The following is a 14,772-nucleotide window of genomic DNA, read 5'->3' on the forward strand; positions in this document are numbered from 1 at the left end:
TTCTTTTGATCATGATGAAAGTTCTTTCACAAATCGCATATATTCTTTCAAAGGTTTATGTGAGAGAGGAATAATCATAACATTCTTTTGTCCATTTGTTCCAACTTTCAATGGACTAGCTTTCTTCTTATCCTTTATTTCCGCACTTCAAGTGCGTTTTTTTTCTTCTCCCATCACATAATTCGAAATTAAACTTTATTAACTATTCATGGTATAACTTGTTTGAATCTGAAATTTATTTTACTAATTATTTTTAATTGATGGTACATAGGAAATGTTTTGTTGAGTTTAGCACCTTCAGTTTCGCATCATTAATATGCAACAAACAAATGCCACCATTTAGTAGAATCACTAAAGTCTTTTGATTGGTGATTTTATAGGGTTATTTTATACATAGAGCTTTAGAACCGGATCAAAACATAATATAATATGAACCTAAACTTTTAGAGTCGTTAAAGAAACTAGTTTCACGGATCAGCCAGTGGACAGATTGCGGGTCTAACGAATGTTGTCCGAACAGAGATACATTTATATAGTTAACAAAATGTAATTTATATGGTCAAAAAGAAAAATGTAATTTGTGAAACAAGTGGTTATTTTTTTTAATAAAACTTTTCCATTATATAGTACGGAAGAGAAATAGAAGGGTGAAATACAGTTTTGATACATGATAGAAAACAAATATTTCCTGGAGACAAAGCCTAAGAAAGGAAAGTGCTAACCCAAAAGAGAGAAAACATACAAAAAAATCTGAAGAGATCACAAAAGACCAAAATTATGAATGAGGAGAGATCCAAGGAAAGGTCGAAAAACTCTAAAGAAACAAGTGGTAATTTAGATAGCTTTCTATGAATTCATTACAATATGATACAATTTAAGATAAACTGATTGCAAGCCATATGGACTTTAAGTCGTCAAAACTGAGAAAGCAAGCTTGGACTTCCTACAGGTCACCCGTAGACCTAATGGGCTGACTTCATGGAACAAATTGGGTACGAGTTGTTACATGTTACTGGGCCTAATGGCCCATAAATAATTGAAGCTTTCCGAAAAGCAAAGCAAGGGCTTTCTTGGTGCGCAAGAAAGGAATCCTTGTCCTTTTATTTCTACAGAAATGCTGGTCTTATAGAAATACTTTGCAGTTTTTTTTTTATGTTTGAGGATAAAACCTTAACATCTACCTAAATTTCATGAACTTTTCTGAATAAAAAAAAGAAGCATAGTGATGACTTCTTCTTCTCCTTCCTCTTCATCACATCTTCTAAGGTCATTTCAAAAAAGGTAACAGTAGATACTCTGCATAGAACAGCTGATGACACAAAAATGAAGAAATTATCAGTAAATGGTGATACGATGAACTTGAAAAGACTCTTTTAAATCCGAAATGGAGAAAAGAAAAAATGCGATAAAGACTCTTGGTTTATAGCTATAGTCTAACCTTCCAAATGAACATATAACATGATGTTATTTCGGTTTTGCTACTCAGATCAATGGACTTAGCTCGAGTCCACAAGGTTGTTGCGAGAATGACATGACCAACAACCTAAACAAATTAACAGGAACAAAACCAAAACCATTATCACTGAAACTATGAACTATCGCAGTTTGATTGGTAGAGAATGATTGTTACCGAGATGACTTTGCTCCATATGAAAGGAGACGTGGCTCCAACTACAATCGCAACAGCGTAAGCCATTTGAAGTAGTGAAATACATGTCCAAAACACCTGTATTTTGTAAGAAAAACAAGTGGTTCTTTGGTTCTTTAATCTTAAGTCAACGCTAGATTTACAAACAAACTCTTCAGTTTTGAAAATTTACCCGTTTCTGACCCAAAGTTACAGAGAATGATCGGATTCCAAAGATCTTATCCCCTTCAATATCAGGTATATCCTGCATCAAATCAATATAGAAAACTTCTTAACCATACAAAGAGTAGAATGCTTTACTTTTGAGTATCCACAGAGTTACTTTCTCCATCTTTGTTTACCTTAAACAATGCGATAACGACAGAGAAGAAGCTCATAAACGCAGTGGCGAAAATAAGAGGCCTTGTGAACATGACTGGTCTTCCAAACACATGGGTCTGCAAGAAAGTTCACAGCTTTGGTAACATAAAAGTTGATGTTGATGGAAAACTTCAAAAGGTAAGGGAAGACGGTTAAGTACCTGAATATGTAGATAAAAGGCGATTTGAACAATAACAGCTCGGACAGCGAGGATACACATTGCTGCAACCAATGCAAATCTTTTCCACCGTAAAAGTGGCAACTGCTTGTAGTAGGACAAAGTTTAGTAAAAGCTCATCAAACCAAAAACCAGACCTGAGTTTGAGCCATATTCTAGTGGTGACAAGCTTACTTACATTGATGGAATATGCAGTACCGAGCATGAAACTCACAAAAAGAGCCCAGAATAATGGCCACGAACCAACAATCCACCCCAGCCAGAAACTCTACAACGGTTTTAACAGATTTAAATCTATATACATAGACTTCTAAAGGTTAGAAGAAGTTTGTATGAAAACTGCATCATACCATGATGGAGAAGGAAGCTACAATCGCAATGCCGGTTTTAACAGTATATTCCCCTGACGCTAATGGAAGATATGGCTTGTTAACCTGCAAAAAATCCACATAGAGTAATGATCTAAGAAACAGTGAAATCTTCTTCCATCTCATCAGTCTTTATCGGAGTCACATGAAGAGAAAACGCACACATGTTTAGTACCTTATCTATTTCAACATCAGACAACTGATTTAGCCCGACAATGTATATGTTCATCATCAGGGCTGCAACAACAGCCTGAGAACAAAACAAAAAAACTGTTCAAACAGAGTAAACAAATCGCGTATAGTTTCGTTCAATCATATAATCATTTAGTTACCTCCAAGATGCCCGTGAAGAGTAATGGGGATATGTCAGAACTCTTTTCTACTGCTAAGAAAGATACAGATAAAATGCTAAGCACCTGCAAAACAAAAACCAATGTTATCTTCTTGATGAACCCGAAAGATCTTGGTTAAAAAGAGAAAAGCTTTTTCTTGAGAGAAACTTAACTGTGCCTATAACGGTATGAGGCCTAGAAAACCTATAGAACGCATCTAAAGAGTCTCTAAAAGAGTTTCCTTTGCTCTTCGAGTCGAAAGCCTCGGGCTGACCCGCAGTGGCGTTTACACGAAATCTCGATTTATGTCTCGAATACAACAACAGTGACGGTTCTTGACCATCAAGCCTAACAAGATTGTTCCTTAACTTTGGTTTTGCAAGAACTTTACTCGAATTACAATGCAGGACTCGGATTTCTGCAAATTGGGTGTATTGTGTAAGAGTTAAAACAGCATCAGATGTATATACATTTCTATACATGCATTCTCAAAGGTAAGATTCTCAAATCAGCAGAAACTTAACTAAATCCATTGTCTTGTAAACATCAATTAGAAAATGTGAATCGAATATAAGTAATTAAGAAGCAGATTAGCCAGATTCCGTAGCTTAGAACAGTATGAAATTAAGCGGATTGAGTTATGAAATTTAGAAAACCCAATAAAACCATAAAACGCACCTGATAAAGATTGGAGCTTTAGATTCTGCTTCCTCCAGCAAAGTCCACCAGCTGATAAATTGCATGCATGAGATACAAACTTCAAATTAAGCTTCTCCATACATATAAAAAAACACCTATGTGACCTACCTACTTCGATCTTATAAACAATTCATTAAAAAAAATTGAACCTTTAAAAAATCAGACTTTTGTTTGGAACTGAATCACAAAAGAAAACCACGAAAAGGAAAAACAAAACCAGAAAAGGAAATAGATCTAGACGAGATTTAAAGAAGAAGAAGAAATTACCAGCGGAGAGAAGAGAAGTACTAGAGAGCAGAGACTCCATGAAAGCTCAAGAGAAAATTCAAAAACCAAAATCAAAGAAATGATCTTTGGGACGAACACAGAGCAATAAATAATGCCTTAAGCATGAGAAGTTGCGGAATCCCGCACAATTGGTCGATGGAGATGAATAATTAGTGTCGGTGTTGCGTGTTTTTAATAAATTCAGAGTTCCATTTGTACACTAAAAACATATAAATTTTAACTTTTCTAGGAAGTCTTAGTGAGATGCAATTAGAATAGACTTTTTTAGAACTTGAAGAAGAACGTATCTATCAAAAATATCATCAGTAGAGAAGATTTTCTTAGTTAGCAAAAAAAGTGTGGTCTAGGTTTGCCACTTGTTTCAAGTACAAAAATCTGAAGGGGGACAAAATATATCACGTGTTGTTGTCTAATTACATGCAATAGTGTCAATTCGGTTCAATTCGGTTTGTTTGGATTCGAATTTGGTGTTACGGTTTGGTACAAAATGGCCAATCTTTATTCCGATAGGGACGAGCTTTTTCTTACGGCCATTCAAAAAATCCGACTTTTAGTCAATCAAAGGCGCTAACTTTCTTGTTTATCTTCTTTCTTTCTTCTTCTTCTTCTCTGCTTCACCATAACAAATCCCTCAAAATCGGATAACGTCTCTCAATGGACGGTGCTCTCTTCCCTCACAAACCTCCATACCCAATCCAATCCAAAAAACCTCCACCATCTCAATCCTCTAATCACTCCGTCAAATTCAGCTCCGCTACACTCCACTTACCTCCTCCTTCTCCTCCTTCTTTTCCTCTCGATTCGCTCCTCCACCACCTCGTTCACCTCTCTTCCACGCCGCGAAATGCCAACTCCGCCGCCGCTCGTTTCCCTTCCCTCGAGGTCTCCTCCACGGAATCGGCTCATAAATGGGGCCATGAGGTGAAATCGGCGAGACCCGATTCGATTCCGGTTCTGGGTATCGAAATCGGAAGCGATGAAGGGAAATTCGGAGATGGGTCTTTGAAACTACTGTGCAAGAAGGAAGTTGTGCTGCTCAATTCCATTGTGGAGCAGCCTTTGCACGGATTGAGTGAGTTCTTCGATTCCGCGAAACCTGAGTTGCTCAGAACCGATTTGTTTAGTTTGGTCAAGTCTCTGGATGATTCGGGAAACTGGGAAAGAGCAGTTTTGTTGTTTGAATGGTTAGTTTTGGCTTCGAATTCAGGAGCTTTGAAGCTCGATCATCAGGTTATCGAAATCGTAGTTAGAATCTTAGGTAGAGAATCTCAATACTCTGTTGCAGCTAAGCTGCTCGATAAAATTCCTCTTCAAGATCATCTGCTCGATGTTCGTGCTTACACAACCATCTTGTATACTTATTCACGCACAGGGAAGTATGAAAGAGCAATCAGCTTGTTTGAGAGGATGAAAGAGATGGGACCTTCACCTACTTTGGTTACTTACAACGTGATTCTCGATGTTTTTGGGAAGATGGGAAGGTCTTGGAGCAAAATTCTGTTAGTTCTTGACGAGATGAGAATCAAAAGGTTGCAGTTTGATGAATTTACTTGTAGCACTGTGCTATCTGCTTGTGCAAGAGAAGGTTTGTTAAGAGAGGCGAAGGAGTTTTTCGCTGAACTTAAGTCAGGCGGCTATGAACCTGGAACCGTAACTTACAATGCTTTGTTGCAAGTTTTTGGTAAAGCAGGAGTTTATACAGAAGCGCTAAAGGTTTTGAAAGAGATGGAGGAAAACAACTGTCCAGCAGATTCTGTGACTTACAATGAGCTTGTTGCCGCTTATGTTAGAGCTGGTTTTAGCAAGGAAGCTGCAGGTGTCATTGAGATGATGACTCGAAAGGGTGTAATGCCAAACTCAATCACTTACACTACAGTAATAGATGCTTATGGAAAGTCGGGAAAGGAGGAAGAGGCTTTGAAGCTGTTTTACAGTATGAAAAAAGCCGGTTGTGTTCCGAATACTTGCACCTACAATGCAGTGCTTAGTATGTTGGGGAAGAAATCGAGATCCAATGAAATGATAAAGATGTTATGTGACATGAAGTCTAATGGATGTTCTCCGAATCGGGTCACTTGGAACACGATGCTTGCTCTGTGTGGGAATAAAGGTATGGATAAGTATGTGAACCGGGTGTTCCGTGAAATGAAGAGCTGCGGTTTTGAACCTGATAGAGACACATTTAACACGTTAATTAGTGCTTTTGGGCGATGTGGTTCAGAGGTTGATGCGTCGAAAATGTTTGGTGAGATGACAAGAGCGGGCTTCAACGCTTGTGTCACGACTTACAACGCGTTGCTTAATGCCTTGGCTAGACAAGGGGATTGGAGATCGGGAGAGAATGTGATTTCCGACATGAAAAGTAAAGGATTCAGACCGACCGAAACATCTTACTCCTTGATGCTTCAATGTTATGCCAAGGGAGGGAACGTTCTAGGGATAGAGAGAATCGAGAAGGAGATAAACGAGGGCCAGATATTCCCGAGCTGGATGCTTCTGAGAACTTTGCTTCTCGCAAACTTCAAATGCCGAGCACTAGCGGGAATGGAGAGAGCATTCACGTTGTTTAAAAAGCACGGATACAAACCCGACATGGTGATTTTCAACTCGATGCTATCCATCTTCACAAGGAACAACATGTATGATCAAGCGCACGAGATTCTCCAGTCTATACGCGAGCACGAGCTAAAACCGGATCTTGTAACCTACAACAGCCTCATGGACATGTATGTAAGAAGAGGAGAGTGTTGGAAAGCCGAAGAAATCCTCAAGAGTCTAGACAAGTCTCAGTTAAGACCGGACCTGGTCTCTTACAACACGGTGATCAAAGGTTTCTGCAGAAAAGGGTTGATGCAAGAAGCGGTTAGGATGCTGTCTGAGATGACAGAACGTGGAATCAGGCCTTGCATTTTCACTTACAACACGTTTGTTTCGGGTTACACGGCGATGGGGATGTTTGAAGAGATTGAGGATGTGATTGAGTGTATGGCGAAGAATGAGTGCAGACCAAATGAGTTGACTTATAAAATGGTTGTGGATGGTTATTGCAGAGCAGGGAGGTATAGTGAAGCCATGGATTTTGTATCCAAGATTAAGACCCTTGATGCTTACTTTGATGATCAGTCCATCCAACGGCTAGCTCAACGAGTACGAGACAATTTAGAATCCTAAATGAAATTATATAATGTTTTTCCTTTTTGTAGATTTGTGGGTTTTTGTATTGAGATTTACATTTCATTTTCACTTAATAAAATAAAGCACAACTTTGAATCAATGAGGATGAAATATCAAGTTTAGTTTTTGTTGCAAAACACCATTTCTACATTTTGTCAAACCAAACCGAAGATCAATCAGCTGTGTAGCCTGAAGATAAAGCTACTTTGCGTAAACCGGAAATGGAATTAAACCGGGAAATTGAGGAACCGGTTAAGATGGAAAAAGGAGAGGCACTGAGATCTTGAGTCATCGACCCGACCGAATCTCTCTCCTCTAGAAAGTGGGCGGTGGAGTCTTTAGACATCCATTACCATTACCTACAAATATCAGATTGGTCATTGCTTGGCTCTTAATCAAAACTCTCTTATTCTTCTTTCTGGGTTTCAAGACGATTTCTGAGTTTGTTACCAAGTTTTGAGCTTTTTTCTTTGGTTGGGTGTACTGTATGCAAAATCAAATGGAGTGGGATAGTGATTCCGATCTCAGCGGCGGCGATGATGTGACGGATGATGGATGGTTCGGCGGAGATAACGGACCGATTCCGTTTCCGATGACTAGTCTTCCCGGAACGGCGCCGTGTGGGTTCGTGGTCAGCGACGCTCTTGAGCCTGACCAACCTATTATTTATGTAAACACCGTCTTCGAGATTGTCACTGGGTATCGAGCTGAGGAAGTTATTGGTAGAAATTGGTGAGCTTGCTTCTTCTTTACCCTGAAGTTTTGATCTTTTGCTACTCTGAGAATTGTGTTATTGATAACATGTAACAAGCGAGCTTGTTGAAGCTGTTTTGACGGAAAATTATATTCATTTGTTATGGTTCCTGTTGAGGAGCTTGAATCCGTTTATTTTGATATCTCCTTTGGTATTCGTAGCTAGAAGCATTTGGAATCATGGATTGGTTATTGAATTAGAGGTTAGTTCTAGATGAACAAAGCTATACTGTGAGGATTAGATGTTAGATTCAAGTTTCGAATGTTTTCTATTTGTCCGAATTACTATTTATAGCTTCCTTTACATCTCTTCATCGCTTTTTGAGGAGCTTTTGTTTTATTAATAGTTGAACTGTTAATATCTTTGCTTTGCCACACAAAATGTGATTAGAAATGCGTTTTTGTCTTATTATATGTTTTTGTTTAATCCGTTTTAGTCCATGTGGAATATAGTTTGATCTTTGTTCAGTTGAAGTTATGAAGATGGTTACTTATCTGAGTGGATTTGTTGCTCTTGTTCTCTTTTGGCAGCCGGTTCTTGCAGTGTAGAGGTCAATATGCTAAGAGGAGGCATCCATTGGTAGATTCTACGGTTGTGGCAAAGATGCGACAATGTCTCGAGAATGGCATCGAGTTTCAAGGCGAGTTGCTGAACTTCGGGAAAGACGGGTCTCCTTTGATGAACAAGATGCGTCTAGTCCCTATCCGTGAAGAAGACGAGATCACTCATTTCATAGGTGTTCTCCTCTTCACAGATGCAAAACTCGACCTCGGTCCATCTCCTGGCTTGTATGCAAAAGAAATCACGAGAACATCTCGCTCACTCTCCTCTGCATTACCAATCGGAGAGCGTAACGTTTCTCGTGGACTCTGTGGGATATTCGAACTGAGTGATGAGGTAATAGCTCTCAAGATACTGTCACAGTTGAGTCCTCGTGATATTGCATCGGTTGGTTGTGTGTGTCGACGGCTCAATGAGTTGACAGAGAACGATGATGTATGGAGAATGGTCTGTCAAAACACATGGGGAACTGAGGCTACACGTGTTCTCGAGAGTGTTCCTGGTTCAAAGAGGATCGGTTGGGTGCGGCTGGCCCGAGAGTTCACCACACATGAAGCCACCGCATGGAGGAAGTTTTCGGTTGGAGGCACTGTTGAGCCTTCAAGGTGTAACTTCAGTGCTTGTGCGGTTGGGAATAGGATTGTTATCTTTGGAGGGGAAGGTGTGAATATGCAACCGATGAATGATACATTTGTGTTGGACCTTGGCTCGAGTAGTCCCGAGTGGAAATCAGTTCTTGTTAGTTCTCCTCCTCCGGGTCGTTGGGGTCACACTCTCTCTTGTGTCAACGGATCTCGTTTAGTAGTTTTTGGAGGTTATGGGAGCCATGGATTACTCAATGATGTCTTCTTATTAGACCTTGATGCAGACCCTCCAACATGGAGAGAAGTATCCGGTCTGGCCCCTCCAATACCAAGATCATGGCACAGCTCGTGCACACTCGATGGAACCAAGCTGATTGTATCCGGTGGTTGTGCTGATTCAGGAGCTCTACTCAGCGATACATTCTTGCTTGACCTTTCAATGGATATACCAACATGGAGGGAGATACCTGTTCCATGGTCTCCTCCATCTCGCCTTGGACATACTCTAACCGTTTATGGTGACCGCAAGATCCTCATGTTTGGTGGTCTTGCGAAATCTGGTTCATTGAGATTCCGCTCTAACGATGTGTACACGATGGATCTTAGCGAGGATGAACCGTGTTGGAGACCTGTGATCGGGTATGGATCTAGCCTTCCGGGAGGCATGGCTGCTCCACCACCGAGGCTAGACCATGTTGCCATCAGCCTTCCCGTAGGTAGAATCTTGATCTTTGGTGGTTCGGTTGCAGGGCTTGACTCGGCTTCTCAGCTTTATCTTCTTGATCCAACGGAGGAGACACCGGCATGGAGGATATTGAATGTTAAGGGAAGCCCACCGCGGTTTGCATGGGGACACACCACTTGTGTGGTCGGAGGAACTCGGTTGGTCGTCTTAGGTGGCCAAACCGGAGAAGAATGGATGCTAAATGAAGCTCATGAACTGTTATTAGCCACCTCTACTACCACAGTCACCTCGTCATTTCATGAAGAGAAGAGGCTCTTCTAGATGTTTTGATCAAAAATGGGAACTCAAAAACATCTTATTTGCTCTGTACATGGTGGAATCTGTGAGTTTGATCCGTCTATGTTCTGTTCATGTGTTATTTGTATATGCAAGATTGCGAATTTGATTTGTATATTCTTTCTTTTGTAGTAAAATTTTGTAGGTGACCTAATGATCCATAACCAAGCTTAAAAACTAATCTGTAAATGAAATCAAGTTTCATATATTTTTATTTTTTTCACTGATTAGTACTCAAGGTTTTCCTTCTCAAGAGATCTCTCACTTTAGAGAGATGTGGACACTACTCATACTTTCAATAGCCTATAAGTGACTCATTGCCTTTGCATCACTCAAACTATCCATTGTCTTCCTTTTTGACCAAGCAACACCGATGTTGTAAAGGAATCAAGTCATAGTTCCGTTTAAATTGTTTTATTTCTCTATATTCGATAAACATAAATAAAATCTTAAGTAATTTTATATGATTTGAAAACATACTTCAAACTAATGATATATTCTAAAAACACTAAAAAGTTTTTTACTTTTAAGTTGGATATACAATATTACCTTTGGATAAAAAATAAAATTTGACATAAGAGGTTATCACATAGAAAATGAATTAAATGTTGAGATATCTTTTTAAAAAAGCTGATTTCCAATTATCTAAAAAAATTAATGGTAGATTTTTTTTTAAGAATAAAATTAACAAATAGACAAGCGTTGGTTAGAAAATGACGAGAAAACCCTAATAAATCCCTACCATCAGTATAAAATCCTTCAAAAAGTCGACCTAATATGTTTTCACCTTATATCTCTGCGTCTCATATTTCAGCAAAGAAACTGTAGGATTTTGGCTTAGCTAGCTGCTGTAACGCTCCATCCATCAGGTTTGTCGATGTAAACAAGAAGCCTTAGTAACGTCTTGTGTGTGTTTGATTTGAGTAGTAGCAGCTTACCGGAATCGACTAGTGCAAAGGTTGTGAATTTTGATTGATTCTTGGTTTTTTGGTTGATAAAGGCGGTTCCTTTTTGGTGAAAATAATGTCGCGGAACAAGGGTTTAGCTGAACAAGACCTAAGTAAACTTGATGTAAGTTTGCTACATCCTCTGTCTCCCGAGGTCATTTCTCGTCAGCCAACCATAAACATAGGTAATTTTGCGAAAGCTTGATTTTTTTTTCTTCATAAGTTTCGATCTTTGAGTTTCTCCAAAGATAACTCTTGTATATCTATCGATCGATCTCAGGAACCATTGGGCATGTCGCACACGGAAAGTCGACTGTTGTGAAAGCTATTTCTGGTGTTCAGGTAATGAACTATTTCAGTTTTGAACTTGTTTTGTCTCACTAGAGCTAGAGGGTTTGGTTTGATTAATTCGACTCGATCACACACATGCAGACCGTCCGTTTTAAGAATGAGTTGGAGCGTAACATTACCATCAAGCTTGGATACGCAAATGCCAAGATTTACAAATGTGAGAATGACAAGTGCCCTAGACCAATGTGCTACAAGTGAGTTCTCTTCCTTTATGCTTAAGTGTTTCAGAGCTTAGTATACAAGTACCTTCCTTGATTCTCTGTTAATTTCTAGGTCCTATGGGAGTGGGAAAGAAGACAACCCAATTTGTGAATTTGATAACAGCAAGATGAAACTACTGAGGCATGTCTCATTTGTCGATTGCCCGGTATAATGAATGAGTTTTACACTTCTTATCAGTCAAATACTGGAGCTTTTACTTCTCACTTATAGCCAACCATATTGCCTTATTCATTGATCAGGGACATGATATTCTCATGGCGACTATGCTCAATGGAGCAGCGATTATGGATGGTGCTCTACTTCTGATTGCTGCGAATGAGACCTGTCCACAGCCACAAACTGCTGAACACCTTGCTTCTGTCGATATGATGCACCTTAAGCATATAATAATCCTTCAGAACAAGGTTGATCTCATTCAAGAAACCGCCGCCGTGAAACAGCATGAGGCCATTCAGAAATTTATAATGGTTTGGAGAGTTCTCTCATCTCTTAAGTAAGAATATTTCTTTTTGCTTCATCAGTTGGTTAAGGCTACAAAGTAAACCTTTTTTGCAGAACACAAATGCGGAGGGTGCACCTATAGTTCCTGTCTCAGCACAACTGAAATACAACATTGATGTTTTGTGCGAGTACATTGTCAAGAAGATTCCAATCCCCAAGAGGGATTTTGTGTCACCACCAAAGATGATTGTGATTCGTTCTTTTGATGTCAATAAACCTGGCTACCAGGTTGATGATATTAAAGGTGGAGTCGCAGGTGGAAGTATCCTCCGGGTATGTTTTGAACTTTTGACATACACTTAGTTTTTGAGTAGAGTAGCTTCTTTGGTTGAGAAACAGTTCTTTGCATTCTCTTAATTTTGCAGGGTGTTTTGAAAGTAAACCAGTTTATTGAGATCCGACCTGGTATTGTTGGCAAAGACGAGCTTGGAAACCCAAAATGCAGTCCCATTTACTCTCGTATCACCTCTCTGTTCGCAGAACAGAACGAGCTTCAGTTTGCTGTTCCTGGAGGTCTGATAGGAGTTGGGACAACGATGGATCCTACGCTCACTCGTGCTGATAGGTTGGTAGGTCAAGTCCTTGGTGAAATGGGTTCTCTCCCTGAGGTCTATGTTGAGCTTGAGGTGAGTTTCCAGCTTCTGACTCGTCTCATTGGAGTGAGGACAAAGGAAACAGAGAAGCAGATCAAAGTGTCGAAGCTAAGCAAAGGAGAGGTGCTGATGGTGAACATTGGGTCCATGTCGACAGGAGCTAAGGTTCTTGGAGTGAAGAAAGATATGATGAAAGTGCAACTTACGGTTCCTGTCTGCACCACCATAGGTGAAAAAGTGGCTCTAAGCCGCCGTGTCGAAAGGCATTGGCGTTTGATTGGTCGCGGTCAGATTGAGGCTGGAATAACCATCCTCGTCCCTCCTCCTCCACCTTGTCTCTGATCAAGAAAGTGCATCCAGATTTTGCTATCCATGCAATTAAATTTCAATTCTAAGAAAACTTTCATCATATTTTAATGTTGTTAGATTGTTGTTCTGTTTTTTTAGACAAAGTGTTGTGTTCTTGGATATTTGTATTTTAATGGAACTGGATGTATTTTAAAATATTGTCATTCAAAATCTACAATACTTTGGTAGATTTTGATTTGCATGGATTTACTAAGTAATATTGTTGAGTGTGGTTTTTACACTGGTCTATGGTTGGACGGGGCATATAGGCAGAATTATGCCATGAACAACTTATGTGAGATTGAATTCTAAGTTACAAAGATAACCTTCTGAGTTTTTCTGATCTTAAAAGGCAAAAAGAACACTCTTTGATAGTCTGTGTACTGTTAGGCTTTGTCGAGGTCTTATTTCTTCACTCTTTTGTGTGTATAGTTAGTTCTCTGAGATGATACAACCCATTGAAAAAAGGATGCGTAATGTGGAGAACTATATTTCTCATCAGGTTTTTTATGTACTCACATAGTCTTTTTATTGTCATGACATTTTCAAAGCAACGGCTGTTTTTGTGGTTAAATAGGAATTTTTGAAATTTATCTTTGACACTCAAAATTCGAATCTTTCTTCTTCTTCTGATCACAGAGAAAGCGCACAGAGAGAGAGAGAGAGAGAGACAGAGTAAGAACGAGAAAAGAGGAGAGTGAAAGAAGCAAACTTGAGAGGAGTCGTTCCTTGTGAAGCAAGCATTTTCGTTGGGTAATAATTGCATCTTCTTCGTTCTCGTAATCTTAGGGTTTCTTTGGTTTTCTTTTGCAGTTCTTCTTCCCGGAGAACAGATCGGGTCTCTATAACCAACGGTGTTAGGGCAAAACTGAGAGAGACGATGAGCGAGTTTCACCGACCGAGAGAGAGAGAATCTACGCTGGTGACAGAGAAGATCTCAAAAGGAAGTACTTTTTAGTGACTGGTGAAGAACCATGTAACGAAGACATGGAAAATATGATCTCTGGAGGGTCTGGAGAATCTGAGTTTGTGAAGACTTTTGAAGTGAAACCAGAGATGGATTGAAAGACGAAAGAGAGACATGAAGCGGGGAATGACGTTACGTAGGCTTCAACAAGTGTTTCTCGACATGACTGTTCTTGTTAAGACTCCTTGATGACATTGAAGCTAATGTGGCTAACGCAAGAAGATTTGTGAGTGAAGGGACCAACACTTTGTTCTATGCTAATCAGATGATGAAGAAACAACCATTTATTCGTTTCTTCTTCATCTGATTAGCATAGAACAAATCCTCTTTCTTGACGGATTCTGATTCCTTGCGTTGGGAGAATGATTTGTTTGCTTCCTATAATTACTCTTGATCGAAACTAAAAAGTTTGCCCTATAATCCACTACATATATTTCATTACTGTGTATCAGGAATTTTCATGTTCTTTTATGAATCTTTACCCAGTTATTCTTTTTTTTTTTCCCTTCACCCAAAACAAAATGTGATAAACAAGTATACCATATTATATGTAATGGGATTATTCTATTCAACTAATTAATGAAAATTTGGGAAGGACAAGAACTCACCCACAGCCACATATAGCATTGCTCAACCGTAATCCACTCCAACTGGGCATTTCAGCAAGCCAGACCTACTCCTACTCCTACTCCTGCTCCTCAGCAAGCCAAGCCTGCTCCTCAGCAAGCCAAGCCTGCTCCTCAGCAAGCCAGACCTGCTCCTCAGCAAGCCATTCTTCAGCAGCAGCAGCAATGTTTTCTATCATCATTTCACGGGAAAAAATGCAACCTGCAACAAGAACAATTGCATAAGATAACATAATTAAGATCTATGAAT

The 14,772-nt window shown here is 39.5% G+C and overlaps 4 protein-coding genes across 5 annotated transcripts; 3 read left to right on the forward strand and 1 right to left on the reverse strand.

The window, feature by feature from the left end:
* Window positions 1-820: 820 nt before the first annotated feature.
* On the reverse strand, window positions 821-4,119 carry LOC18026045 (homogentisate phytyltransferase 1, chloroplastic). Its single transcript, XM_006409032.2, has 13 exons — window positions 3,853-4,119; window positions 3,565-3,615; window positions 3,060-3,304; window positions 2,887-2,970; window positions 2,730-2,804; window positions 2,537-2,620; window positions 2,365-2,454; window positions 2,169-2,270; window positions 1,990-2,085; window positions 1,821-1,892; window positions 1,631-1,726; window positions 1,439-1,543; window positions 821-1,309 (listed from the first exon to the last, which is right to left on the reverse strand). Exons 1-13 carry the CDS (start codon window positions 3,890-3,892, stop codon window positions 1,268-1,270), a joined length of 1,182 nt encoding a protein of 393 aa, XP_006409095.1. The 5' UTR covers window positions 3,893-4,119; the 3' UTR covers window positions 821-1,267.
* A 308-nt stretch (window positions 4,120-4,427) lies between these two features.
* Window positions 4,428-7,147, forward strand: LOC18026046 (pentatricopeptide repeat-containing protein At2g18940, chloroplastic). Its single transcript, XM_006409034.2, has one exon. It carries the CDS (start codon window positions 4,528-4,530, stop codon window positions 7,042-7,044), a length of 2,517 nt encoding a protein of 838 aa, XP_006409097.1. The 5' UTR covers window positions 4,428-4,527; the 3' UTR covers window positions 7,045-7,147.
* A 192-nt stretch (window positions 7,148-7,339) lies between these two features.
* Window positions 7,340-10,131, forward strand: LOC18026047 (adagio protein 2). The gene is made up of 2 exons (XM_006409035.2): window positions 7,340-7,779; window positions 8,332-10,131. The coding sequence occupies exons 1-2, from the start codon at window positions 7,535-7,537 to the stop codon at window positions 9,950-9,952; spliced, it is 1,866 nt and encodes a 621-aa protein (XP_006409098.1). The 5' UTR covers window positions 7,340-7,534; the 3' UTR covers window positions 9,953-10,131.
* A 623-nt stretch (window positions 10,132-10,754) lies between these two features.
* Window positions 10,755-13,095, forward strand: LOC18026048 (eukaryotic translation initiation factor 2 subunit gamma). 2 transcript variants are annotated; one of them, XM_006409036.2, is made up of 8 exons: window positions 10,755-10,836; window positions 10,968-11,099; window positions 11,195-11,256; window positions 11,347-11,459; window positions 11,539-11,632; window positions 11,727-11,954; window positions 12,043-12,261; window positions 12,354-13,095. In XM_006409036.2, exons 2-8 carry the CDS (start codon window positions 10,991-10,993, stop codon window positions 12,921-12,923), a joined length of 1,395 nt encoding a protein of 464 aa, XP_006409099.1. In that variant the 5' UTR covers window positions 10,755-10,836; window positions 10,968-10,990; the 3' UTR covers window positions 12,924-13,095. The 2 variants fall into 2 exon arrangements, with proteins under 2 accessions (XP_006409099.1, XP_024016506.1); XM_024160738.1 differs by lacking the exon at window positions 10,755-10,836 and adding an exon at window positions 10,855-10,873.
* Window positions 13,096-14,772: the final 1,677 nt, after the last annotated feature.

This window comes from Eutrema salsugineum, unplaced genomic scaffold (assembly GCF_000478725.1).
Source record: "Eutrema salsugineum unplaced genomic scaffold, Eutsalg1_0 scaffold_11, whole genome shotgun sequence".
NCBI classification, from domain to species: domain Eukaryota; kingdom Viridiplantae; phylum Streptophyta; class Magnoliopsida; order Brassicales; family Brassicaceae; genus Eutrema; species Eutrema salsugineum.

What these genes read in the sequence shown, in the direction of transcription:
- LOC18026045 (XM_006409032.2), bottom strand. Translation starts at nt 3,892, where the DNA reads ATGGAGTCTCTGCTCTCTAGTACTTCTCTTCTCTCCGCTG. An exon ending in CTCATACCGTTATAGGCACA is followed by an intron (nt 2,971 to 3,059) that starts GTTAAGTTTCTC and finishes TTTGTTTTGCAG; the next exon opens with GTGCTTAGCATTTTATCTGT. An exon ending in TCGTTATCGCATTGTTTAAG is followed by an intron (nt 1,893 to 1,989) that starts GTAAACAAAGAT and finishes GATTTGATGCAG; the next exon opens with GATATACCTGATATTGAAGG.
- LOC18026046 (XM_006409034.2), top strand. Translation starts at nt 4,528, where the DNA reads ATGGACGGTGCTCTCTTCCCTCACAAACCTCCATACCCAATCCAATCC.
- LOC18026047 (XM_006409035.2), top strand. Translation starts at nt 7,535, where the DNA reads ATGCAAAATCAAATGGAGTGGGATAGTGATTCCGATCTCAGCGGCGGC. An exon ending in GAAGTTATTGGTAGAAATTG is followed by an intron (nt 7,780 to 8,331) that starts GTGAGCTTGCTT and finishes CTCTTTTGGCAG; the next exon opens with CCGGTTCTTGCAGTGTAGAG.
- LOC18026048 (XM_006409036.2), top strand. Translation starts at nt 10,991, where the DNA reads ATGTCGCGGAACAAGGGTTTAGCTGAACAAGACCTAAGTAAACTTGAT. An exon ending in TCAGCCAACCATAAACATAG is followed by an intron (nt 11,100 to 11,194) that starts GTAATTTTGCGA and finishes GATCGATCTCAG; the next exon opens with GAACCATTGGGCATGTCGCA. An exon ending in CCATTCAGAAATTTATAATG is followed by an intron (nt 11,955 to 12,042) that starts GTTTGGAGAGTT and finishes CCTTTTTTGCAG; the next exon opens with AACACAAATGCGGAGGGTGC.